Below are 27,553 nucleotides of genomic sequence, written 5' to 3'. Positions count from 1 at the left end.
TGAAAAGGTAAGACGTGGAATTCCCTTCATGGCTCAGCAGTAATGAACTCAACTAGTATCCATGAGGACTCAGGTTCCATCCCTGACCTCACTCAGTGGGTTAAGGATCTGGTGTTGCCCTGAGCTGTGGTGCAGATCGCAGACGCAGCTCGGATCCCGTGTTGCTGTGGCTGTGGTGTAGGCCAGCGACTATAGCTCTGATTTGACCCCTAGCCTGGGAACCTCCATATGTCATGGATGTGGCCCTAAAAAGACAAAGAAAAAAAAAAAAAAAGAATGGTAAGAGGTACCAAGATGAAGACCAAGAAAAATAAATAGTGCAAGGTGATGCTACAAAAAAAATGGGAAAACAACAGAAGGGGGAAGAGTTGAAGGTAAAGATTACAAAGCCATGGAAGAATTAGCAGAATGACTAAAGTTTACTTAGAAAGGTCAGGTAAAAGGAAGGCATACTCTAAAATTTGTCCTAGGAGAAACTGCTAAGAGATTTAAAGCTCCTACTTCAGCAAATATAAATTAAAAATAATTCTGGAAAATGTACTGTAAAATATTTATTTAATAAAAATAATTTTATAATCTATACAGAATTGAATAAAAAGTACAAATTATTTTTCCTTCTTTGCAAAATTGCATACAACTTGCAAATTGGGTTTAGCATTCTACAAATAGGGCCACACACCAAGATATGAACTTATTACTGTCTTATATAAGGTCTCTGATTGTGTACCACAAACTTTGAATTACATTCCAGGGAAATATTTAGTAATATGAACAATTTGTACCACAGTTTATTAAAAAATTAAATAAAATTCCTCAAACACCATTTTTCTACTTGTTTCCAAGTAAAAAATTTTCTATACAGCAAAATAAAACAAAATATAGAGTCTGTTTTTTTTATGACATCACTTCCCCTTCCCTTCTTAGCTAGTGTTCTTTTCCTTTCCCTTATTCAGAAAGGAAGGTCAGTGGAAAATGACTTATTCTTATCCTCATTCATCTGCATCTAAAATTCCTGCTTATTACATCAAATGAATATGTCAGTTTTGGAATCTTGACATGATCATTTAGTGTTTACCTATGTCATTCTAAAAAAGTTAACATAGGAGTTCCCACTGTGGCACACTGGGTTAAGAATCCAACTGCAGTGGCTTGGGTTGCTGTGAAGGCATAGGTCGCTGCTCTTGTTTGGATTCAATCCCTGGCCTGGGAAATTCCATATGTTGTGGGTGCAGCCATGGGAAAAAAAAAAAAAAAAAAAGGTTAACCTATATTTTTTTAAAGACAAGGCAACAAAGTTGGCTTTAAAATAGTTTTCATGTCTCACATACACCAGCAGCCACTTGATAGACTGATTTCCTGATTAAACGTATGCAGAATAACATTTTTTTTTCAAGTAACTTGGAAATGGAATCACAACTCTTATTTTAAGCAAATATTCAGGATGACCCACCTTTAGAAATAAAGGCAGATTTAATGTACAAGATGCAGGAACCCAGTCTATCCTAGTTCCTGTCCCATTAAAATAATTAAAAAGAGGCTCAGTTTGTGAAAAAGATCTTGGAATAATCCAACTCTTAATGACATCTTCATCTTGGATAAGAAAGACAAATATAAAATGGAGGTGAAGTTTTTTTTTTTTTTAATTTTTTTTCATGTTATTTTGGAAATAAAAGGGAATACAAATATAAAATGGGCTTTTGTTTTTTGGTAACTTTAGCCCATTTAGCAACTTTTTATCATAGAATTAATAGTCCTTCATACTGAAGAATAAAAGACAAGCAAACCTACCTTAAGTTTTCTGATTAGTTTTCACTTAGACTATTCGCAGGCCTCACAACTTGCCTTAGTTTTAACTAAATTAGCTTCTCTGGGAAGCATATGAATAATATTAAAATGTACTTCTAAGAAAAATCTACACAAGAACATAACTGTCAAGATGGGAATTGAAAACATTTACACAATGAATTTTTAAAAATAACTTAAAATTAGGAATGACACATACTCCTTATAGGATAGGACACCAAACCAGAGCAAATACTGCCAGTGACAGGAACAACTTTCTTCTGTAGAAACACAAATGCCCATGAGTAACAGTGAAACAAGGATTAAATTGAACAAAGGCAGGTGCTGTTACCACATGTTTCTATTCTGACCTATAATACCTTATAGCCCCTGGTTCCATCAGGTGAAGCATCTGGCTAATCAGATACAGAAGCACTTGACCTACGAAACACCAAACTCACTTGCTAGCAAGAATACATCACCATGTACTGCTTGGTGGCTCCTATTACTTCGTTTTCAAAAGCAAGTTCTCTTCTGAATCAGAAAAAAAGTCATCCTTAAATTGGCTCTCATAAATAATTCATTAAGTAAACTTCACCTCTGACAGTATTCTGTTACTCTTGGAAGACAGGTATAGTCACTTGGCTCCTTTGAAGCCATGAAATGCACACTCATAAATATATGTCTACACTTTAAAAAATTAAATATATCCAGGCACAGTTGCTGTGCAGAGTTCTTGTGAAAGGAAATTCATCAGCAGTGCATTATGAAGTGGTCACTTGAGAACGTGATTCTGGATCTTCCTGCTTTCTATATTTCTTCATAATACTGACTGCACCATTAGCCAGGAAAACCACAGCAATGAGTGCAAAATAACCAGCGTAGATGAAGAACTAAAAAGGGAGGAAGAAGAAATTTATAGGATTAACAATTAGAAGTTAAGCCCTTTTATTACATCTATGTGACCAGACTCTATAGTTAAAGGTATGTTTATTTTCTCAATAAAACTTTAAAAAACACAATGTGCCAGGCGCCGAGGATTCAGAGACAGCACAGCATGATGTTACTGAAGCCTCACTGCCTGGGTTCAAATCCTGATTACACCCCTTACTGGTTGTGTGACCTGGATTGAGAGACTCAGTCCCTGAGCCTCAACTTCATTTATAAACCATTTTGTAGCTCATATTTTCTAATTACAGAGTTGTTGGGAAGGGATGAGATTATGCATGTTAATGTTTATTAGCACAGTGCTAATGCTGTTAATACTATTGGTTTCTGTTTGGTTGGTTGGTTGGTTTTTGTTTTTAGGGCTGCACCTGAAGAATATGGAAGTTCCCAGGCTAGGGGTCAAGTTGGAGCTACAGTTGCCAGCCTACAGCACAGCCACAGCAATGCCAGATGGAGTCACATCTGTGACCTACACCACAGCCCAATGCAATGCCGGATCCTTATTAACCCACTGAATGGGGCCAGGGATCAAACCCTCATCCTCGTGGATACTAGTCGGGTTTGTTTCTGCTGAGCCACAGCAGGAACTCCAATACTGTTGTTTTTATTTTTGTTGCTGTTATTGCTATAACTGAATCATAGTCTCTACCCTCAAGCTGATAGGTAGGTGGCTATGAGTAAAAGATCAAGAATTCTCTTTCCCAGAAGAGGGCAGTAGAATGCCAACTATATTCCATTATAAGGTAACTTTTTATAAGAATCTTCTCTAAACCAATTTTTTAATGTGATTATATATTTTATGAACCATCATCATCCTCTTAACAGAATACTGATAAGCTGGTTCATGGATACAATAAGCATGTTGCTGTAACCCTTTGAACCAGATTCTTTAAAATGTGGATACATTTTCCTACAAGAAACCTGTTTTTTTTTTTATTTATTTTATTAAAGTATAGCTTATTTCCAATGTTGTGTTCATTTCTACTGTACAACAAAGTGATTTAGATATACTTATATACATTCTTTTTCATATTCTTATGGTTTATCACAAGATATTGAATATAGTTTCCTGAGCTAAGTAGGACCTTGTTGTTTATCCATTTGATAGTTTGTGTCTGCTAATCCCAAACGCCCAATCCATCCTTCCAGGAAACCTGTTAATTAATTATGGCAGTTATGAATTTCAGCAGAGCCCACAAAATTCTATTATTCCATGTTTAAACCTACCCTTTCCATAGCAAGATGACAAGCATTTAGTTCTCTCCTACCCTCTGTCCCAGTGTAAGCAGCTAACCCTTGAGAGGTCTTTGTGAGGCTTTTATTGTAGGCAGACAATTGGGAAACAATATATCATTCTTACTAAAAGGAAGTAATAAGCTCCCACTTCTCTTCTTTGTCCACCCCCTCCTCCATCCTTTTTTGAGGCAGCATGATGGCAGAGGGAGATGCCTGGGCTTTAGAGAAAGATGCTGGTGTGATCCTAGCTCTGCTCTACTGCACTATTAACTGACTGTGACCTTAAACAACACAGTATCTCTCAGATGCATTTTCTTGATGTCTAATCCTAATAACAAACCCACAAAATCCTATATAAATAAAGTACCTGGCACACAGAAAACACTCCATGAACCTTACCTATTGTTACTATTTCTCTTTTAGATCTCCTTAGTAAAAAAAAAAAGTTAATTACTGCTAACATGTTAGGTCTTTGTATTCTAAGAAAACTACAGTGTTAAGTAAGGAAGGAATAATGGAGATGGAATCATTTAGGCTGAAAGGGGGTGGGGTGGGCACTCACTTTTTGATTCAACTGCCCATTTTTGTTTACCTATACAACTCCTGAGTGAATAAAAGTATTCACGTTGTCTTTGGGAGTTCGTACAGGTGTTTTCTCAATAGGTCATGTTTTAAGAATCATAAGGCCATTCATTAACAGCAAGTCATTACTTTGGTATTTGGGTGAGGGGTATTTTAAGAAAAGAAGGGAGGAGACTTAGAGAACTTTGAAATGAAGCAGACCATCTCAAATATGGGATTCAGCATTCCAGGCATGGAATGAAAAAGGGAGGGAAAATAATAATGGATGAGGAAGCAGAAGAACTTGGCCTGGAAGGAACCAATACTACCTCAGCGATACCAGGCTGGATATTTAACACTCAGAAATGTCCTAGGGCCTCATCAAAAATATGGTGGTCTGAACACCCTCCTGGTACAAAAGAACTAGGGGGAGGAAGTAACTGAAGGAAGGAGGGGACACTTTCACCTTTCATTGTATATGTGTCTATACTGTTTGAATTTGTTTCCATTAAGCATGTTCCACTTCTATTACCCTGATCAACCCGTAACATCTTCAGTACCAAAACAGAGACTTTACCTGAGTGGTAATTTCCAAGCCCAGGCCACTGGCATCCACCACAATTACAGTGAGTAGAGTCTGTAGGGCCAGAGCAATGAAGGTATTTACACCAAACACTAGGGCGTAGCGCTCCATGCTGAGGCTTGCAGCAATCTGAAAACTTAAAAAATAAATAAAAAGAATGAATAGAAAAAAAGTTATTTCCAGAATAGTTACAATTTTTACTTAAAAAGTGAAGAGCAGACCTATCTTTCTACTGTCAATTCCCTTTTTAAGCAAGTGAAGAGTATTTTGTTGCTAAATGATGTAGATCTCATGCAAACATCTGAAAACAGCAGAAACATGGGAACAAGAAAATAAACCTTGCCTAAATGCTTCCTCGACAGAAAAACTGATAATGCATACATAATATAATGTTTTCTCCCGTTTGCCTCTTTTAACCAGAAGTTTTAATTTGTAAAGAAACCAGAAAGTTAATCCCATCCTAGCTCTTCCTAACAACGCTTCTTTGAATCAAAATATATACGTTGCTAAAAAAAAAAAAAAAAAAAAAAAAAAAACTGGGAGTTCCCGTCGTGGCACAGTGGTTAACGAATCCGACTAGGAACCATGAGGTTGTGGGTTCAGTCCCTGCCCTTGCTCAGTGGGTTAACGATCCGGCGTTGCCGTGAGCTGTGATGTAGGTTGCAGACGCGGCTCAGATCCCGCGTTGCTGTGGCTCTGGCGTAGGCCGACGGCTACAGCTCCAATTGGACCCCTAGCCTGGGAACCTCCATATGCCTCGGGAGCAGCCCAAGAAATAGCAAAAAGACAAAGAAAAAAAAAAATACATACGTTGCTATAGTGATGAGTAACATGTAGATGATTCTGAAGACAACGTAGGATGCGTAGCACACCCAAATGTTACCCACAGTGTCCATGATGTACACTGCGGCAGCAATCAGGAGAGAAAACACAGACAGTGTCAATTCTCCCCAAGTAGACCAGGATATTTTTATGTAACCAACTGCAAATACAGCAACAGCACCTACAGAACAAAAAGAAAATCAGTTATTTTGCTAAACAAATACTGTTTCAATAAAGTAAAAATTCACCTTGGATTATTATATTTAAAGATCTTTTAATTTATAAACACGATAGCTCAAGATTACGGAGGACCTTGAAAGTCAGGCAGAGAATTTTGGACTTGATGGAATAAATAGTATGGAGCCATGGAGAGATGATGAGAGTTTAATTAGGACAGCCGGTAATGAGATGGAAACGAAGGACATACAACCAGGGATGCTGCTAAGGAAAAACTACTGAGGTGGATGCAGAGGCAAGCATCCAAAAGAATCATCGCTTGTAGCTAGGCAATGTGGCAGGATGGGTCATCTCTCCTCCCAGCTAAGGGGCATTTTAGAACATGGTAAAATAATGACGATGATGATAATGACAGCTAAAATGTATCGAGTGCTTTCCAAGTGCCAGAGTTATAAGTGTTCGTAGAAATCATTACAAATCTTCCAAAACCTTATGAGGTAGGTCTACAAGTTAGAAAGAGACAGCAAAATATAACAAAGACACAGGCTCTGAGTTCAATCCTTGGATTTACTAAGTACCATTTATATGACCTTGGGCAAATTATTAACCTATACTTCCACAGCTTCCTTAACTGTAAAAGGGGGATAATAATTGCACCTATCTTAGGAATTACGTGAGGACTGATTAATATACACAAAGTCTTTAGAACAGCACTTTGTGCATATTAACACATCTATTAGCTACTGTTGTTATGAAGTACTGTACATTGCTACTCAGTTTCACAACAAGGTGTAAAAGCACCCAGAAATCAGAGATAATGGAAACTTGGATAAGAAGACAATTTAGATCATTACACTAGGTTCCCCAAAGATTATAAAGAAGTCAAGTTTGTTAGTCATAGTCCTCCAACACTTGAGTATTTCTATATTTTCATCCTGAATTATAAAATCAGAAATTCAATTAAATAAATCATACCTTTGGGATTACTACATTTTTGGGGAGGAGAGGAAATCTGATTATGGTTGACTTAACTACCAGAGGACCCTCCCCTCCTGACCTTGCCCTGCGCCGCTTACCTAGTAAGGTTGAAACGGCCTCCACACCACCATTGTAGATAGAAGCATGGCGAGAAGGCATCACCTGCTCCCACAGGCCCTGTGCATAGTTCACGACTTGAAAATAGCCGCAGGTAGAGAGGGCCCACCACACAGACCAGCAGAGCAGAGGGCGAGAGGAATAGCATATCAGGAAATCATTCCACAGGACCCTCAGCACAAGGAGCCGGTCTGGCTTGGATCCCTACACAGAAAAATGGAGAAGGCAACTGTACAGAAAGTAATTGTATAGACTCAATGTTCTATAGACTTTTTTCTTTTTTCTTGTGAAAACTAGTTGCTTATTTCATACACACACATACACACATATTTTTAAAGAGATTTTTAGAAATTACATTTATCCCCTCTGGGGAAAAACACATTCTCATCCTCATATAATTTCTACTTTGAATGCTCTACAAACATTAGTACGTCTAGCAAGTGCTATATTCTATAAAAAATGAAGGTACAAAAATGGTTAGAGATTTGTACTTCAGCCAAAGGGAGATGACACTGTTGCTTCCCACAGTGGCAAGCAACATTAAAATAAGCAATAATTACTGGCCCAAGGAAATCACTGTTCAGGTAGAGTTCACTGATGAGAACCTATCAGAGTCACTGAAAGATACAGATTAAGACAAATCTTAGAAAGAAATAAACCAGAATATTGGCAGCAGTTCTCTGCTTTGTGTGGTAACCAGTGATTTTAATTTTCTTCCCTATGCTTTTTTTTTTTTTTTTGCTTTGATTTTTTAGGACTGAACCGTGGCATATGGAAGTTCCCAGGCTGGGGAGTGAATCAGAGCTACAGCTGCTGACCTATGCCACAGCCATGCCAGATCCAAAGCCGCTTTCTTGAACTTTGTATATTACCCAATATTCATAAGAACTATTGCTATTATAATGAAGTAATACAGCTACTATGCTTGTGATAAGTGAAATAAGACATTACTGAGCTATGTACCATCATCCCTGGACAATACCAAGGAGTCAGTATGAGATTTCAGACTCTCTGTGAAACATCTCTGACCCCAATCCTATCAAAGCTCAATCTATTAAAGGTTGACTCAATTCCGGAGGCTTGCTCAGAACACAGGAAATTTTACTTTTGTGGCTAACATGGGAAGGCAAAATGAGGGAATCCAAAGGGACCAAAAGGAAGCTAACCATGAAGTAGCATAGAAGAGCTGGGATGAGTGACAGGAGCCATGTTACAAGTGAGTAACAGCGATGGCAGCAGCATGACTCAACCTGCTTACCGGTTGGAGGCTCCTTGGCTAGAGGCCATGTCTTGCACATGAGACTCTCCAGATATAAAATGATTATGCCCTCTTGCTTTTTTTTGCTTTTTGAAAACTGAGGTATAACTGACCTGTATCATTAGGTTAATTTCAGGTATATAACATAATTCAGTATTGGTACACATTGTCAAATGATCACAGTAAATCTAGTCAACATCTGTCACCACAGTTATAATTGCTTATGAAAACTTTTAAGATCTACTCTCTTAGCGACTTTCAAATATGCAATTCAGTATTGCTAACTATAGTCACCATGCTGTACATTACATCCCCATGACTTATTTACAAATGGAAGTTTTGACCTTTTGACCCCTCATTACCCCATTTCACCTACCCCACTGCCTTTGGCAATGCCAACCTATTCTCTGTATCTATGAGCTTGGGTTTTTTGTGTGTATTTGTTTTGTTTTTAGGTTCCAAATATAAATGAGATTGTATGATATTTTTGTCTCACTTTTTTTTTTTTTGGCCACGGCTGTGACATGCACGAGTTTCCAGGGCAGGGATCGAACCCAAGCCACAGCAATGACAATGCCAATCCTTAATCTGCTGAGCCACAAGGAAACTCCACTGTCTGACTTACTTCCTAGGTCCATCCACGTTGTTGCAAATAGCAAGACTTCATTTGTTTTTTATGGCTGAATACCATTCCAGTGTGTGTGTCTGTGTGTCTGTGTGTCTGTGTGTGTGTGTGTGTGTCTGTGTGTGTGTGTGTGTACGCCACATTTTCTTTATCCACTCATCCATCGATGGACACTTGGGTGGTTTCCCTATCTTGACTATTGTAAATAATGTTGCAGTGAACATATGGGTACCTGTATGAGTTGGTGTTTTCATTTTCTTTGGATATATACCCAGAAGTAGAATTGCTGGATCATATGGTAGTTCTACTTTCAATTTTTTGAAGAACCTCCACATCCTCACCAACACTTGTTATTTCTTATGTTTTCAATAACAAAACGGGTGTGAGGTAATGTCTCCCTGTGGTTATCATTTGCGTTCCCCTGATGATTAGTGATGATGAACATCTTTACATGTGCCTGTTGGCCCTCCAAATGTCTTAGGAAAAAAAATGTCTACTCAGATCTTCTGACCTATTTTATTTATTTATTTATTTATTTATTTATTTATTTATTTATTTATTGCTCTTTTAGGGCCACACCTGCAGCATATGGAAGTTCCCAGGCTAAGGATTGAATCAGACCTGTAGCTGCTGGCCTACATCACAGCCACAACAACACAGGATCTGAGCCGAGTCTGCAAACTACACCACAATTCACGGCAACCCTGGATCCCCAATCCACTGAGTGAGGCCAGGGATCAAACCTCCATCCTCATGGATACTAGCTGGATTTGTTTCTGCTGTGCCACAATGGAACACTTCCTGCAATTTTAAAATTGAATTCTTTTTTTGCTATTGAGTTGTACTGAGTTGCTTATGTATTTTGGATATTAACCCCTTATCAGACATATGATCTGTCAGTATCTTCTCCCATTCAGTAGGCTGCCTCTTCACTTTGTTGACTGTTTCCTTTGCTGTGTAGAAGCTTTGTAGTTTGATGTAGTCCTACTTAATTATCCTTGCTTTTGATGCTTTTGGTGTCAGATTAAAAGCAAAAATCACTGCCAAGACAGATGTCAAGGAGCTTATGACCTATATTTTCTTCTAGGTGTTTTATGATTTCAGATCTTATAGTCAAGGCTCTAACCCATTTTCAGTTAATTTCTGTGTAGCCCCTTCTCCTTTAAATGGAACCTTTAAATGGGTATAGTTAGGTGTTTACAGTACCAAACTTAGATACTACTCTTTTCTCACCTCAGTTATAGGCAGAGGGAAATTTGTCTATAATCAAACCAACAGCCAGAATGGAAATTTTCAAGGATAAGTTTGCTTCTTCTATTACGTGCTGCCAAAGGACACAATCCTGATACTAATTCTTGCTATAAAAAATTAACTTTTTTTCATGATGATAGGAAGACTATCATTATTTCCTCACCTACTGATAGCCTATTACCCAAAAGATACAGAATGAGCCTTAACCAATGGTGACGGATAAACTACATCTGGTTTCAAAGAAAAGGAACCAAATATGTATCACAGAAAAACTGGTATTTGAGACAGACGTTAGGAGATAGATAAGATCTCAATAGAGAAGAAATAAAGAACAACATTCAAGACAAAGGAAATAAGAACAAAAGCACAAAGGAAGGTGCTTTTGATGTGTATTTAAAAATTAGTGATGATCAGGTTCTTCTCCATCATAAAAGGCTCTGGGACACTTTTTTGCTCCGGCCTGCTGTACTCTTATCTTGTTCCAAGAATAGTCATTCTGACCTTGGCCTGGTATCTCACAAAGCTCTAGTTCACAAGCTTGGAAGCAGGGCACTGGAGACCTGTTAGGAGTTGGCATGGAGATCTGCCTTTGGCTACTCTTTTTCAGGGGAGATGACAACTATCTGAACTTCAAAGACATTAAACAGCAAAAGGGAGGGGGTACAACCAAACATGGCTACACACCCCCCTCCCAGCCATCCCAACTCAGACATATCCATTGGCAGGGGTCCAAGTGCAAATATCCAAAGGGAAAGATTGTGACCACAACTGAGAAAAAAAAGAAAAGGGTCAAAAGGGAGACTTTGTCCTTCACATAAGCCTCTCTCAGGGCCAGCCTGGTGCAGAAGGCAGAATACTGCCCAATACAAATTTCCCAGTAGCCCTTTGTACCATGATGCTCTCCACTCTTTCAATTCTGAAGGCTATTCTGTCATGAAGGAACATAAAGATGAGTATTACATAACATTGAGAAAAACAAGTTATAAAACTACATGTAGATTCTAATTTCATTTACTATAAAATGTATACAAGCAAATAGCAATGTTTAGAAAGGAGCACTAAAATATTAATAGCAGTAATTTTTCACCAATCATTGAGATTTTGACTTCTTTTCAAATAATTTTCTTATTTAATTAAAAATTAAGCACGAATATTTTTAATAAAATCAAAAGAGAGATCTTCTTTTTCCTCTTAAGATGATATGTTTATTAGCTATATATAGTAAGAGTGACTTTTGATGTTGTTGTTGTTGTTGCTTTTTAGGACTGCACTCACTGCATATGGAAGTTCCCAGGCTAGGGGTTGAATCGGAGCTACAGCTGCCAGCTATGCCACAGCCACAGCGATAACGAACCCGAGCTTGTCTATGACCTACACTACAGCCCAAGGCAATGCTGGATCCTTGACCCACTGATTGAGGCCAGGGATTGAATGCATGTCCTCACAAATATTAGTCAGGTTTGTTTCCGCTGTGCCACAACAGGAACTCCAAGAGTGACTTTTGAAATTAAATAAATAAAGGCCATCTCCCTAAAATGCTTGAGAAGTTATTTCTTTCCAACAAGAAATTGGAGTCTCTACGGTACTAGTTTTTGGACTCAACTAGATCTGCGGTGGAAATTTTGACTGTGCCACTTTCTGTGTGACTTTGGGCAAATTACTTAATGTAAGCTTCAGTTCCTTTATCTGCAAAATGGGGATAATGATACCTGTATCATAGAGTTTTAGCAAGAATGAGCTAATGAATCTCAGGTTCTTAGCACAGTATCTGGTACCCTGGTCAAAATAAACAGGAGCTGAGATGACGATGATGATGAAGCAATATACCTGCCTACATGCTGATAAGACAAAATTCTAAATCATAGGCTGTTTACTGTAGAATGTAAATTAATGCTTACTTCAACAGGTTATTGGAAGAACTAGATAAATATTATCCAATATGCAGCAAGTTTTTAATAAATGTTGGTTTCTCTTATATTCTATTTATTATGCCCATTAATGCAATCAACAAATAATTTCTGAGTGCCCGTATTATGTGTTTGGCAATGTTCTAGATGCTGGTGTTATAGCAGAAAAGTCCCTGCCCTTATGAAACTTTCATGGGAATAAGGAGTCAGATGATGAACACACACAAATAAGAGAGCTTACAGCAGGAATAATATTATAAAGAAAATAATGGATTAGCAGGTGAATGTAGTGTGAAGCAATGATTGCTAAGAGTATTGACTGGCATTCTGAAAAGCTGTCTGAGTTGAGACCTGAGTGGTATATAGGAACCAGCCATGAAAATCAGAATGAAGGGCAGTCAATGAGAAGCCCTCCTGACTGAAGTGCTGAAGTGGGAATAAGCTTGATGTGTTTCATCCCAATTAACAGATAAGGTTAGAGAGGTTCGCAAAAGGCCAGGTTGTATGAGGTCTTATAGGCCATGATGAGAATTTTGGATTTTCTTCTACATACACTAGAAAAATGAAGGGGAGGGATAATTAGGGTTTAATGCTTAAACCATGAAGATCTAAGGGTTGATGACTGCAATCAAATTACTTCTCTGGTACTATGTGTCCCTACATGCATGGAGGACTGGACCGGAAAGGAAAAGTTGTTCATGGTATGCCTGGGAAGCAGAAGAAAAAAGACAGTACCTTCACACCCATCAGCCCACAGAAGTCAGGATTCTAGAGTTATGTGTAGTTCTGCACAACTCATTAATGCTGGATCCCAATCCTTATCCCTGAAAATGAAAGGATGATATGATCTAAAGTTCCCTGTGACTTTAAGATGCTCTGATTGCCCTATGACCTGTGGTTAGAATCACATTTTTTTTTAACAGACATGCCCTTGGCATGCAGAAGTTCCCAGGCCAAGGATCTAACCTGAGCCACAGCGGTAACAACACTGAATCCTTAACCACTAGGCCACCAGGGAACCACTAGAATCACTTCTGACTCTGTAATTCTCTAGCATGTCAAGAATTGACATTTTACATCTCTATAAAGAGCAAATATCAGGTTGGTCTAGAACAGAATTTTTTTAAACTTTAGACTTTGACTCATTAGCAGGTAATAAAATCAACTTAGTGGGCAGTGATCACATTACAAAAAATAAATGCAATGTGTCGGGGAGTTCCTGTTGCGGCGCAGCAGAAACGAATCCGACTAGTAACCAGGAGGTTGTGGGTTCAATCCCTGGCCTCACTCAATGGGTTAAGGATCCGGCGTTGCCATGAGCTGTGGTGTAGGTCGAAGACACAGCTCGGATCCCACGTGGCTATGGCTGTGGTGTAGACCAGCAGCTATAGCTCCAACTCAACCCCTAGCCTAGGAAACTCCATATGTCCTAAAAAATACCCAACGAAACAAACAAACAAAAAAAGAAATGTGCCAGAATAGACTATTGTGTTATAAAAATTCGGTTTCATGGATGTCTTTGAGGGGTTCAAGACTTCAGTGGAGGAAGTAACTAAAGATGTGGTGGAAATAACAAAAGAACTAGAATTAGAGGGGGAGCCTCAAGATATGACTGAATTGTTAAAAATCTCATAATAAAACTTAAATGTATAAGTTTCTGCTAATGGATGAGCAAAGAAAGTGGTTCCTTGAGATGGAATCTATTCCTGGTAAAGATGCTGTGAAGACTATTGAAATGACAACAAAGGATTTAGCATATATTACATAAACTTAGTTGATAAAGCAGTGGCAGGAATTAAGAGGATTGACTCAAATTTTGAAAGAAGTTCTACTGTGGGTAAAATGCTATCAAACAGCATTGATGCTACAAAGCAACTGTTTGTGAAGGAAGAGTCCTGTGACAAACTTCACTGCTGTCTAATTTAAGAAATTATCACAGCCATTCCAGCCCTCTGCAACCATCACCCTGATCAGTCAGTAGTCATCAACACTGAGGCAAACCCCTCAGCAACAAAAAGATTATGATTTTCTGGAAGCTCAGATGATGGTTAGCATTTTTAGCAATAAAGTATTTTTAAATTAAAGTATGCATATATTTTTAGACATAATGCTATTACACACATAGTAGACTACAAACATAACTTTTATGTGCACTGTGAAACCTAAAAAATTGTGTAGCTCACTTTATTACAATATTTGCTTTATTTTGGTGGTCTGGAACTGAACCTACAATATTTTTGAGGTATGCCTGAATCAGATATAATTTCCACCACAGATAAGGAAGATAACTTCCTACCCTAAAATACTTTGGACTTCAATTCAGAAGCTGGAAATGGATATTCATCATTTATTGGAATCATTTCATCTATTCATTTAGAAAAAATTTTTCTGAGAGTTTTTTTTTTATATATCAAGTTCTGGGGAAAGAAAGATGAAGAAGAAGAGACAGACAATGCCATGGCTTTTAAGACATCTCTGATACAAACAATATAATGTGCCAGTCTGATCTCAGAGGTCCACTCCAGGGGAAAATACATTTGTCATCCCTAAGATAAATCTGAGTTATCTTGAACAAATGAATGAACCAATGAACCAAGTCAAAATAAAACCAGGATCCATATGAATCCACGGGGTTTTCTGTCCATGTTTTCAACATTGGTCTAGCCCCCAGAGTAGCAACCACAAGACATAGAAGGCTGCACTTACCTGTTCCTCCATGGGAGGCTCTTCTGTATTTAGAGGGATTTTTGATTCAACGTCCTCCCACTGGGGAAGGTGGTTAGAAGCTGAGGTGTTAGTAGAAATGCCACCATTTTGTACCTTGATGCCATTCATTCCCTGGGAGGCAGGAACGTGGTGAAAGAAAAGGCTCTTCTGTGGCATAGGCAGAAACCAGGCCACAGCGAAAGCCACAGAAACACAGGTAAGAGAGATGACATTCAGGCTGAACAGGGACCAGTCTGCCACTGAGACGAGGATTTGTCCTAGGACAGAGCCTACTGTGAAGCCCACCAAGGTGGCACTTCGGCAGTAACTGGTGACTTTCTGGTACATGCTCAGGTCCACCACACTATAGATATAGGAGTAATAGGCAATTTCGGTGGCGGTGGCAATGCCATAGAAGAATTCCAAGAACTGAATGGCCAGCAGTCCCTGGGCATAGAGCAGCATGAACCATGTCACAATAAGGCTGAGTCCCTGCAGCAGAACAACAGGTTTGTAACGGAGGTAGTCTGTGGCAAGGAACACAGGAAATAGCAGCACCAGGTAAGAGTAAGTCCATACTGGGTATATTTCATTGAAGACCTGGTAGAGAAAGGATAAAAACCCATTAGTGATATCAAAGGACCTGGAATATTCCTAACAATTTATTCTTATGAAACCATCTGCCACACCTCAAAGATCTCACTCTTGGCAACCAAAGAAATCCTGACAATTCCGATAAATGTTCAGAATATGCTTCCCTCTTTCCACCATATCATCTTTTTCCTAATTAAAATCTTCCCTATTCATTAAGGCCTAGTTCCATGCTTTCCTCATCCTGGAAGGCTTTGCTGCAGCTGAAAGTATTTGTATCCCAAACGTCAAAGCTCTCTTGATGCTGCCTTATGTGTCAGTCTCCTAAATGACTCTTCAGTTACCTCCTTGATCAAGATGCACTGCTTCTTAACCATGGCTATATATCTCCAAGGAGTTTTTTAAAAAAAAAAAAAATTTGGATGCCCAGTCACAGGCATTTTTCAAAAACCTCCCAGGAGATTTTAATATGAGCCAGAGTTGAGAACCACTGCCTATAAAGATTCTTTTAAAGGGTGGACTTGACTTTTTCATTTGTACAACAGCATACTGTTTGGAAGATATTTGGCTCAATAAATGTTTTGGAAACAAGTGTTTTGGAAACAAGAGTTTTGGAACCATCATTAATTCTTCTAGCTACACAATGGGGAGCCTTGATCCTACTGTTTGATTAGATTTCTTTGATTTTAAGTTTCATTACTTTGAGGGTAACAGAAATAGATAAAGAAAGTAAACCTATCCTCCAGTCTTTTTTTTTTTTTCTTTGCTTTTTAGGGCTGCACTTGCGGCATATGAAGTTCCCAAGCTAGGGGTCAAATCATAGGAAGTTCCCAAGCTACACCAAGCCACAGCAATGCCAGATTGAGCTGAGTCTGCAACCTACACTACAGCCCACAGCAGTGCCAGATCCTTAACCCACTGAGTGAGGCCAGGGATCTAACACACACCTTCATGGATACTAGTCCAGTTCTTAACCCACTGAGTCAGGACAGAAACTTCCTGTCTTACAGTCTTAACAAAGTAACTATCTGTGGACGTATAATAGATGACTTTGATGTCCTTCTTTTTCTTGCCTGTAATAAGAAGACAGTGGAGGGTTTTGTTGATTCCATTAGTTTTTCATTGGAAGGCAGTAGAAATCATTTCTAAACCACAAAGATCCCATCATTTACTATATGATTTTAAGCAAGTTTTTTTTCAGTTCCTTTTGGCTTTAATCTCCATTATCAGTAAAAGAGAAGTAAAACCTGTCATGTGGTTGTCTGTTGCTAGAATTAAGTGAAAGAATACATGGAAATTGCATACTCCACTTTATTTTTTCATACGTCTAATGACTTAAAGGACTGAAGCTGAAACACAGACCACTTGGACCAATATGAATTAAATTAATTAACACTGATCACCTGGGCCAATACAATTTAAATTAATTGAACTGCTGTCACCGTTCTTCCAATAACAATCATGACAGGAAACTTTTCCCTGTTCTACCAGAGCCCAGCAAGCTCCTGGAGTTAAGGTCAGTTTTTTAAGCGATCATTTCAAAGTATGAATCAGTGACCCCAGTTTTTAAGCGCTTTCTAAAAGATAGTCTTGCTAACAAGCTAACTGCCTTGTGATGGAGCAATCTAATCCTTGGCTTGACTTTCTTTTTAACTCTCATGCATACCTCAGTTCACTCCAATGTAAAATGGACTAATTGTTTTAAGTTTTTAGAGGAACAATCAAGTAAACAATGATTATACAATACAGAGAACATTACAGAGAACTATAAAAGTAAAACATAACCTGAACTATGTGCCAGACTTGATCTCTGACTGGCTGAATATCAAAAGTGATTGATCAAACTAACAGCCCCACCTTCAATGAGTTTTGGTCCAATCTGTTTGCAAATCATTTAGCAAACCTCCATTTAGGAACCATTCTTGCGTCTGAATGTGTGCACTAAAGAATAATTGAGAACTGTTGAAATGATTCTTATTCACGAATGCGGAAATTTCAGCAAACAAGGAATAAAGTGCACTTGGCTGACAAAACACAGGGTCAGATGACTCTCAGTAGAAAACCAGAGGGGAAAAGGGCAACTTTGAGATGAAAGCTGTGAAGAGTGAGCAGTCGCTGTAGACTTCTCACATGTGTGTTCCATTACCAACCTCCCACTCCTTTTTTGCCTGTAGTTTTAAAGATATTCTCCTACAAGTTTCTTAGGTGTGAAACTGCCTCCTCTGTATGACTCTGCAACTTTCTTCTTCCGATTTTCCACAACACAATACCACAAAGCTGTTAGAGTCTTAAAAGCACCTTCCTTTCTTGTCCCATCTCCGTTTTTCTACCCCGGGACTCCCACTGCATTTTCACTTCAATAATACTATCTGTGCTTTGACTTTCAATAACAGCTGTCCCCAGACGATCAACTGCCAAGTTTTCATTATATAAATTTCATTCTTTCAATTATCAACTTGAAGTGTTCATAAATCTAGTTCTACTCCTAATACAAAACCACAATTTAGATAATGAAAACGAGGAAAAGAAACGTCAAAGAGAAAATAAAAATGGGAGTTCCCGTCGTGGTTCAATGGTTAGCGAATCCAATTAGGAACCATGAGGTTGCAGGTTTGATCCCTGGCCTTGCTCAGTGGGTTAAGGATGTGGTGTTGCCATAAGCTGTGGTGTAGGTTGCAGCCGAGGCTCAGATCCCGAGTTGCCGTGGCTGTGGTGTAGGCCGGCGGCTACAGCTCCGATTGGACCCCTAGCCTGGGAACCTCCATATGCTGCAGGAGCAGCCCAAGAAATGGCAAAAAGACAAAAAAAAAAGAAAAGAAAAGAAAGGAAAGGAAAAACAATAACAAAGGCAAGTTGGGGGGGGGGTAGAAACCAGATAGGTTCTCTTTAACTCTTTAGTATTATTAATTATAATAAATTAGAATACATTTAATTTAAGAGAAGTCTGAATTTACTCCTAGGAGAGAGATCAACCTAAGAGGAATGTCCCTCCCCACAGTATTATCAGCATTATAATAGCACATCTCTACTGCTGGGCTAATCACCTCACCTACTTTACCTCATTTAATCCAAACAACGCTAAAAGATAAGTACTTTTGAGTGCTCTTCACCCACCAACACCAGGGACTGCAGCATGGAGTGCCTACCAGAGCAGAGGGATGTCGCTGACCCAAAGGAAGAGGAGGAGGAAATCTCTTCCCCTGAGCACAGGGAGGCCATGGACTTGAAAGAATAGGAGCAAGTCTCTCTACCTGAGGAGGAGGAGGACACTGATTTGAGGGAAGAGGAAGAGGAAATCACCCCATCTGCGGGGAGAGAGACTTGTGAAATGAAGGATGGGAAAGAAGCCCTATCCTTTAAGCCCAAAGAACAAGCAGAGAGCGTGGAATCTCTGGAAGAAGAACAAATAAGTGTATTCCCGCCTCCAAATATGTTTCTTCCTCCTGATGCAACTCCCCCTCACCCCATGTTTCCCCCTCCAAATGAATTTCCCCCTCCAATTGCACTTACCCCTAACTCTGTGTTTCCCCAAAACTCCAAATGAATTCCCCCTTCAAGAAAGTTCCCCCTTCGATATTTATTTCCTTACATTTTATCTCCTCCTCAATCTTATTCTGACATGCTCTCTTGTGCTTTGGCTCCTTTCTGGCATTTAGAAATTTATATTAAAAGCAAAACTAAATTCAGTCAGAATTGTATGTTCTATATTAGAACAATGTATGTCTGGTAAATTTTCTAATTTACCAGAGTAATAAAGCACAGGTCTTTATTGCATTAAAAAAAAAAAAAAAGAAATCTATCAAACATATAAAGAGGAATTGGTGCCCATCCTCCTTAAACTCTTTCAAAAGGTTGAAGAAGAAGGAATACTCCCAAAGACATTCTATGAGGCCACCATCACCCTCATTCCAAAACCAGACAGAGATACCACCAAAAAAGAAAACTATCGCCCAATATCATTGATGAATATAGATGCAAAAATTCTCAACAAAATCTTAGCCAAACGAATCCAACAACATACCAAAAAAATTATACACCATGACCAGGTTGGGTTCATCCCAGGTTCACAAGGATGGTTCAACATACACAAATCAATCAGCATCATACACCACATTAACAAAAAAAAAAAGTCAAAAATCATATGATCATCTCAATAGACGCAGAAACAGCATTTGACAAAGTTCAACATCCATTCATGATCAAGACCCTCGCCAAAGTGGGTATAGAGGGAACATTCCTGAATATAATCAAAGCCATTTATGATAAACCCACAGCAAATATAATCCTCAATGGGGAAAAACTGAAAGCCTTCTCACTCAAATCTGGAACAAGACAGGGATGCCCACTCTCACCACTGCTCTTCAACATAGTTTTGGAAGTCTTAGCCACAGCAATTAGACAAACAAAAGAAATAAAAGGCATCCATATAGGAGGAGAAGAGATCAAACTGTCACTGTATGCAGATGATATGATACTATACCTAGAAAACCCTAAGGACTCAACCCCAAAACTCCTTGAACTGATTAATAAATTCAGCAAAGTGGCAGGATATAAGATTAACATTCAGAAGTCAGTGGCATTTCTGTATACCAGCAATGAAACATTAGAAAAGGAATACAAAAATACGATACCTTTTAAAATTGTACCTCACAAAATCAAATACCTCGGAATACACCTGACCAAAGAGGTAAAGGACCTATATGCCGAGAACTATAAAACTTTAATCAAAGAAATCAAAGAAGATGTAAAGAAATGGAAAGATATTCCATGTTCCTGGATTGGAAAAATCAATATTGTGAAAATGGCCATCCTACCCAAAGCAATCTACAGATTCAATGCAATCCCTATCAAATTACCCATGACATTGTTCACAGACCTAGAACAAACAATCCAAACATTTATATGGAACCACAAAAGACCCAGAATCGCCAAAGCAATCCTGAGAAACAAAAACCAAGCAGGAGGCATAACTCTCCCAGACTTCAAGAAATACTACAAAGCCACAGTCATCAAAACAGTGTGGTACTGGTATCAAAACAGACAGACAGACCAATGGAACAGAACAGAGAATCTGGAAATAAACCCTGACACCTATGGTCAATTAATCTTTGACAAGGGAGGCAAGAACATAAAATGGGAAAAGGAAAGTCTATTCAGCAAGCATTGCTGGGAAACCTGGACAGCTGCATGCAAAGCAATGAAACTAGAACACACCCTCACACCAGGCACAAAAATAAACTCAAAATGGCTGAAAGACTTAAATATACAACAGGACACCATCAAACTCCTAGAAGAAAACATAGGCAAGACACTCTCTGACATCAACATCATGAATATTTTCTCAGGTCAGTCTCCCAAAGCAATAGAAATTAGAGCAAAAATAAACCCATGGGACCTCATCAAACTGAAAAGCTTTTGCACAGCAAAGGAAACCAAAAAGAAAACAAAAAGACAACTTACAGAATGGGAGAAAATAGTTTCAAATGATGCAACTGACAAGGGCTTAACCTCTAGAATATATAAGCAACTTATACAACCCAACAGCAAAAAAACCAATCAATCAATGGAAAAATGGGCAAAAGACCTGAATAGACATTTCTCCAAAGAAGATATACAGATGGCCAACAAACACATGAAACAATGGTCAACATCACTGATTATAAGAGAAATGCAAATCAAAACAACCATGAGATACCACCTCACACCAGTCACAATGGCCATCATTAATAAATCGACAAATAACAAGTGCTGGAGGGGCTGTGGAGAAAAGGGAACCCTCCTGCACTGCTGGTGGGAATGTCAACTGGTACAGCCACTATGGAGAACAGTTTGGAGATACCTTAGAAAGCTATACATAGAACTTCCATATGACCCCGCAATCCCACTCTTGGGCATCTATCCGGACAAAGCTCTACTTAAAAGAGACACTTGCACCCGCATGTTCATTGCAACACTATTCACAATAGCCAGGACGTGGAAACAACCCAAATGTCCATCGACAGATGATTGTTTTCGGAAGAGGTGGTATATATACACAATGGAATACTACTCAGCCATAAAAAAGGATGACATAATGCCATTTGCAGCAACATGGATGGAACTAGAGAATCTCATACTGAGTGAAATGAGCCAGAAAAGACAAAGACAAATACCATATGATATCACTTATAACTGGAATCTAATATCCAGCACAAATGAACATCTCCTCAGAAAAGAAAATCATGGACTTGGAGAAGAGACTTGTGGCTGCCTGATGGGAGGGGGAGGGAGTGGGAGGGATTGGGAGCTTGGGCTTATCAGACACAACCTAGAATAGATTTACAAGGAGATCCTGCTGAATAGCATTGAGAACTATGTCTAGATACTCATGTCGCAACAGAAGAAAGGGTGGGGGAAAAAACTGTAACTGCAATGTATACATCTAAGGATAACCTGACCCCCTTGCTGTACAGTGGGAAAATAAAAAAAAAAAAAAAAACATGATTAGCAAACAGGAAAGGGGGGAGGGGAAAATTAGGAGTTTGGGATTAACATATACACACCCTTAGATATAAGACAGATAATCAGCAAGGACCTACTGCATAGCACAGAGAACCCTGCTCAGTATTCTGTAATAATTTATATGGGAAAAGAATCTGAAATAGAATGGATATATGTATTTGTATAACTGAATCACTTTGCTATCCACCTGAAACTAACACAACATTGTAACTCAACTATGCTCCAATACAAAATAAAAAATTAAATTTAAAAAAAAAAAAAAGATAAGTATTTATCATCTTTCTTACAACCGAGGAAACCTGGCCTTAAATGAACTCTCCACAGTTATCCCAGCTAGTCACTGGCAGAGGGAGGACTTTCACCTGGAAATTCTGAATCCACAGCACTAAAATGCTTCATTTCTTCTCTTGGAAAACTGTTACTGATCATCTACCATGTTCCAATTTACTTCTCATGCCAATAGCAGCCTTTTCGATCTGCATGGGGGTGTTTTATGGGGGTTACATGAAGAGAGAAGACCAGATAATCTCCAGAGCTTAGCCACTGGGTTCTCAAGTGTCCCCAAAAGAAAAGCCCTTCTCTCTTGATGTCTCCAAGGAGAAGCTGTCACACCAGGAAATGCTTCTTTGATGGATACTTTGAATCTTGAAGGGAAACTCCCTAAACAAAAAAAGGTACAGATTATAGATTCTTACTGTCCATATCTGGACAATACCTTCTTATCGCAGGTATTTGCTGCCATGTGAGCAAAGGGAATTGATTTTATTGTAAGGTGCCATTCACGGCTCTTTGGATCAGAGCTTATTTGTGCTTTCTTCCGAGATACAAAAAGTCAAGGGAAACAGATGTTCAGTTTTAAGCTCTACTTCAGATTTAGACTTTTAGAATCAAGTTTCAATTAAACAGCTAGTTAATAAGCACGTATTTGCACAACACTGTTTTGTAACTGCATGGAGATCACAAAAACAAAACAAAAAAAGAATAAAATGAAGCCTCAGTCTTCTGGGAGTTCTGAACCTGGTGTAGAACATACACACAAATTATTGATGAGGTAGACAGGCTATATGGGATTGCTTATTTGAGATGGACTTGGAAGGATGAGAAAGTTGGAGGCTAAGAGAAAGATATCAAAAGCTATGTATGGGAAGGTTATTCCAAGAAGAGAGCTCATCTTTGAGTCTGGTCAGTGGATGAGACTGGATATGCTGGATGGGATGAATGTGGATGGAGCCTGGACACGCTTAGCAAGGGAAAGAAGGATGCAGTAGTAGATAAGGGTGTTAAGGAAGGAAAAGCCAAATTCTCTAAGGCTCTGAATATCAGGAAAGTAGTTTTAATGTTTTAAATATATCAACAAAAGCTAGTGAATGTCAAATCACATGCTGAAAAAGATGAAGGGAAAAAAGCTTTTGGTGATAAAGAGCTCTATTTTTTTAAAGGTGTGGCTTTCACCTATTGAAACACAGTCAAAGTTTAACCTGTTTAAAATTTATAAAGTGATGGAGTTCCCATTGTGGCTCAGTGGAAAAGAATCTGACTAGCATCCATGAGGACGCAGGTTTGATCCCTGGCCTCTCTCAGTGGTTAAGGATCCGGTTTTGCCATGAGCTGTGGTGTAGGTCACAGATGTGGCTTGGATCCCACGTTGCTGTGGCTGTGGTGTAGGAGAGCTGCTATAGCTCCAATTCCACCCCTAGCCTGGGAACCTCCATATGCTGTGGGTAAGGCCCTAAAAAGACAAAAAAAATAAATAAATAAATTATAAAGTGATACAAGTTAATGGTTCTCCTTAAATCTAAGAAAAAAAAAATCCTTTGGGAGTAGAAGAGGAAATTCTGACCTCTCCGCCCCTTTTGTCTTTGGACTTGGTTAACAATAGCTCTGTTTAAGATGATCACACTTGGCCCATCTAAAGTCTCCTGGGGGAAAATACAAAATTCAAAACAAATATCACTGGCTAAGATTTGACATTCGCCTTGCCTAAAAATCATGTAATATTAAATAAATATATAATTCCCCACTGATGAAAACAAGCACTCAGGAAGGAGAACAAGTTGTCCTATTTATTTCAATTATTGGAGATTCAAAAAATCCAGGGTTCAAGAGAGGGTGGACAGAGCCATACTGTGCACAGCACATGACCTGCTGTATATGACCAGCAGAGCTGGCTATGATTCTGAGGTCCTCAGAGACAAATGACAGCCCTTTCCAGACCACCAGATTTCTCTTCAGACCTGCCATCTTCCTTATCTAACTTGCAGTAACAGAAGTGTGCTATGTTTCTGTTACACATTCAGCAACTATTTCCTGGGCTAGGGTACCCCTGCCTCATTCCTATACCCCTGAACATATTTCACTCACCCCAGGAAGCTTTCTGATAAGACAGGGCAAGTGACTGCACATCACATGCCAATTCCACCCAGGGCACTTGGACAAAGTAGATCTGCTTTCAAATATCAACACTGGGAGCATGTTTTTCCCCCATGTGCACAAGCTGTGCAGATCACATGGCAGTTCACATGAAACTAATTGTTAGCAGCCCACAAGCAGAATCCTTTCTGCTTCAGTGGCTATACTCAGATTCAGTTGTTAAGGGTCTCCAGAATCATTCTCTTTTGTATTTACTGTCATTTTTTTTCCTGTAGAACCATTCTATTCACAAGAGTTGGCTCCTTCCACTTTCCTATTGTTTTTAAAAAATATTATAATTCAAACAGGTAATGAATGGTCCATATGACTGCAAAATAGAAGATCTAATGTTGGGTAAAAGCTACTTGCTAGTGGTGAGATGATATGAGAAACTTAAGTGAAATCCTCAACCCAGGGTTCAATGCCAATTTTCAATTCCCTGTTAAGTTCTCTTAAAAATAGAAGTGGTGTATGGATTGACTGGCCAATGGGGACCTGCACAAGGAATTCTACCCAATATTATGGGATAATCTATATGGGAAAAGACTCTGAAGAAGAATGTGTGTATATGTACAACTGAAATCACTGTTATACAGAAGAAATTATCACAACATTGTAAATCAATCATTCTTCAATAAAACTTAAAAAAAAAAATGGAGGAGCAAGGCAACAACAAACTGGACTATGAGTAATTATATCCTGCACTAACCTGTTATGCAGGGATACCAAGTTGCTACTCAGAAGTGACTACTACTCACAGGGGAAGGAGTAAGGTTTAAATGGGAGAAATATTTCATAGGCACTGGAGCAGGGAGGCAGGGTGGGAGGAAGAGTTGACAGAGGAAAAAACGGCTAACAATTCCCCACTCAGCTTTCACTCTTTGTATTGTTCCAGAAAGGAATACCAGGCGCAGTTTTCATGCTTTGTAGTGTTCAAGGGAAAGGATGCTGAATCTGCTTTATTTGGGCCTTGTGGTAGCACCTTAAATTTAACTCCTTCTTCAGTTAATATCTTCTTCAAAAAACAAGTGTTGAGATTGACCATACACTTTAAAGAGTTAAATACATTTTTAAAGCACACCATGCACTTCTGGAGTACTTAAATATCCTCCCAGGGAAAATCACTCAGCAAGAAGTTCTTGATCATGGACTATGTACTCTCAATTACTCTGAACACAGCAGAACAGAAAGGAGCAAGACTAACATCCGTGAAGCAACAATTCACAATGCCAGAAGAACTCTAATTAAATTCCAACTATGTGACAACACCTAAATATCTGCTTTTATCCCAGGAGGTTGGTAGAGGTGAGAGGCAGGGCATATTCTAGGACATAGTCTCACGCAATTAAAAATCAAGACGAGATAAGGGATGGGTTCTTGTCCTATACAGTCCTTATCTGAGTACATCTATCTGTAAAGGGTAAACAAAGTAAGGTAGGGGAAGGAAGAGGGTACAGTAGGTAGAGGGAAGATCCTTTCAGAAAACAGGAGTTGCCTTGCATCTGTTTCCTTACTTTCAGGCAGCAAATATTTATTTAAACCTTCACTATGTTCGAAGTACAACCTGCTGTTTTCCCTTTTTTCTCCAAATATTCTTCTCCTCCCCGCCCCCCTCCCACTACTGGTTCAGTCTGAGCAGAGTTACACAGTTACAGCATCATCCGCACATCGCCTGAAGCACAAGGGCACTAGGGTTTCCGAACTGCGTTCCGAACCCTTCACCTGAAACATGTCCTATAAATTCAACGGAGGACAGAAAAACAGCATGAATTACGGCAGCGCCCAGCAAGAAGCCTTTTTTCAAAGAGGAACATTCAGGAATCTCTCCCCAGAATGGCTCCTGGGGCTCAAGCGCCTTTCTCAGTCCTGTCTTTCAACCGCACCCGCCTCGGCCCGCCCGTCCCCTCTGCCAGCGGAGCCAGCGTCCTCCCGCCGCGCCTACCTCCCTCTCCGTCAGGTTTTTGTCGGGCCCCAGCAGGTAGGGGGTCAGGAAGGGCTCAGACGGCCTGAGGCTGGCGAAGAAGCCGTAGGCGCAGATCAGCGCGGTGGGCAAGAACCAGCATTCGCGCGGGACCCGAGCCGTGCGCAGGAGCATGGTTGCGGCCGCCGCCGCCGCCCGCCGGGACACCGGGCCGGGCACATCCATCCGGGGCGCGAGGGACGGGGACCCGGCCCCTTCCTGCTCCTTTTCGTCTTCCACCAACTGGAGTCAGGTTGAAGCACTGCCCCAGTGCGGGCACCTGCGATCGTAAGTGTTTCCTCCTCCCGGCAGGGCCAAGCACTTCTGGGATGGCCGCCTCCGACCGCAGAACCTCTCAGCTTTTCCTGGCAGCAGGATCTTCACGTGTCGCCGCCCGCAGCGCCACGGAAAACCTGACACACCCGAAGACCCACCTTCCGCCACCGCCTCCCCGCTGGGAGCCAATCACAGCGGACGTAGGGCATTGGCTTCTCTTCTATTGGTCACAAGCTGGGAGCCCGGGGCGGTGGCGATGGCTGCAACACGCCTGGCGGCTGACGTCCTCTGGTTCGGGCGCCGAGGACTTGGAGGACTCAGCTCCTAACGCGACTGCTTGAGGTTTCGGCGCGCGACGGTCAGGCGGCGATCGGCCCGCCCACGCTGGAGGTCGGCTCGGTCATGCTCAGTGCAGCAGCTCACCTTTCCGGAGTGCTCCATGTGGGCTTTATCCCCACGGAGAGGAAAACGCTGTTCCAGTCTTCTCTCTCATTTTTAAACGCAGTCCCTCTCTGGACGTCCGCTCACATTCTCCTCAAGCGGCCAGCGCCGGGCAAAGATTTAACCTTGAGGCGGAAGAATGCTCTATTTTTCTTCCAGCGGCTTTCAGTCTGTAGATTGTATTCATCTGCAGTAAAAAGACATGGGAAGCCTGGAACCTAAGCAGTTCACGGCGTTTACCAAAAGACCGAGCTGGAAAACGATAAAATACTGTGAAAAGAATGAATGAGCTAGTCACTTAACAGAAGGACCATGATGGAGTTCTAATTAAGGGTATTAGCTTTATTTCATTACTTTTTGTAAGCGGGGTACAAAGAAAGTAAACATAATTGTAGATATATCCTGTGTTTAAAAGGTAAGGGGG

General features: G+C 39.9%; 1 protein-coding gene and 1 long non-coding RNA gene across 3 annotated transcripts; one reads left to right on the top strand and one right to left on the bottom strand.

The window, feature by feature from the left end:
* Positions 1-1,905: 1,905 nt before the first annotated feature.
* SLC19A2 (solute carrier family 19 member 2) lies at positions 1,906-26,769 on the bottom strand. Of its 2 annotated transcripts, NM_001142667.1 has the most exon segments (6): positions 1,906-2,675; positions 5,105-5,246; positions 5,921-6,113; positions 7,186-7,408; positions 14,952-15,551; positions 26,395-26,674. In NM_001142667.1, coding segments are annotated over 6 exon segments (1,491 nt in total). In that variant the 5' UTR covers positions 26,599-26,674; the 3' UTR covers positions 1,906-2,546.
* LOC146403910 (uncharacterized) lies at positions 7,408-14,237 on the top strand. Its single transcript, XR_014843908.1, has 2 exons — positions 7,408-9,131; positions 9,329-14,237. It is a non-coding gene; the product is annotated as an uncharacterized LOC146403910 (long non-coding RNA).
* Positions 26,770-27,553: the final 784 nt, after the last annotated feature.

Source organism: Sus scrofa, chromosome 4, assembly GCF_054392235.1.
Source record: "Sus scrofa isolate SSC_HxYL_T2T_F1_AM1 chromosome 4, Sscrofa_HxYL_maternal_Yorkshire_Landrace_v2.0, whole genome shotgun sequence".
Classification (NCBI taxonomy): domain Eukaryota; kingdom Metazoa; phylum Chordata; class Mammalia; order Artiodactyla; family Suidae; genus Sus; species Sus scrofa.
The sequence above is the reverse complement of the archived record's forward strand: the minus strand, read 5'-3'. Positions and strand labels throughout refer to the sequence as shown.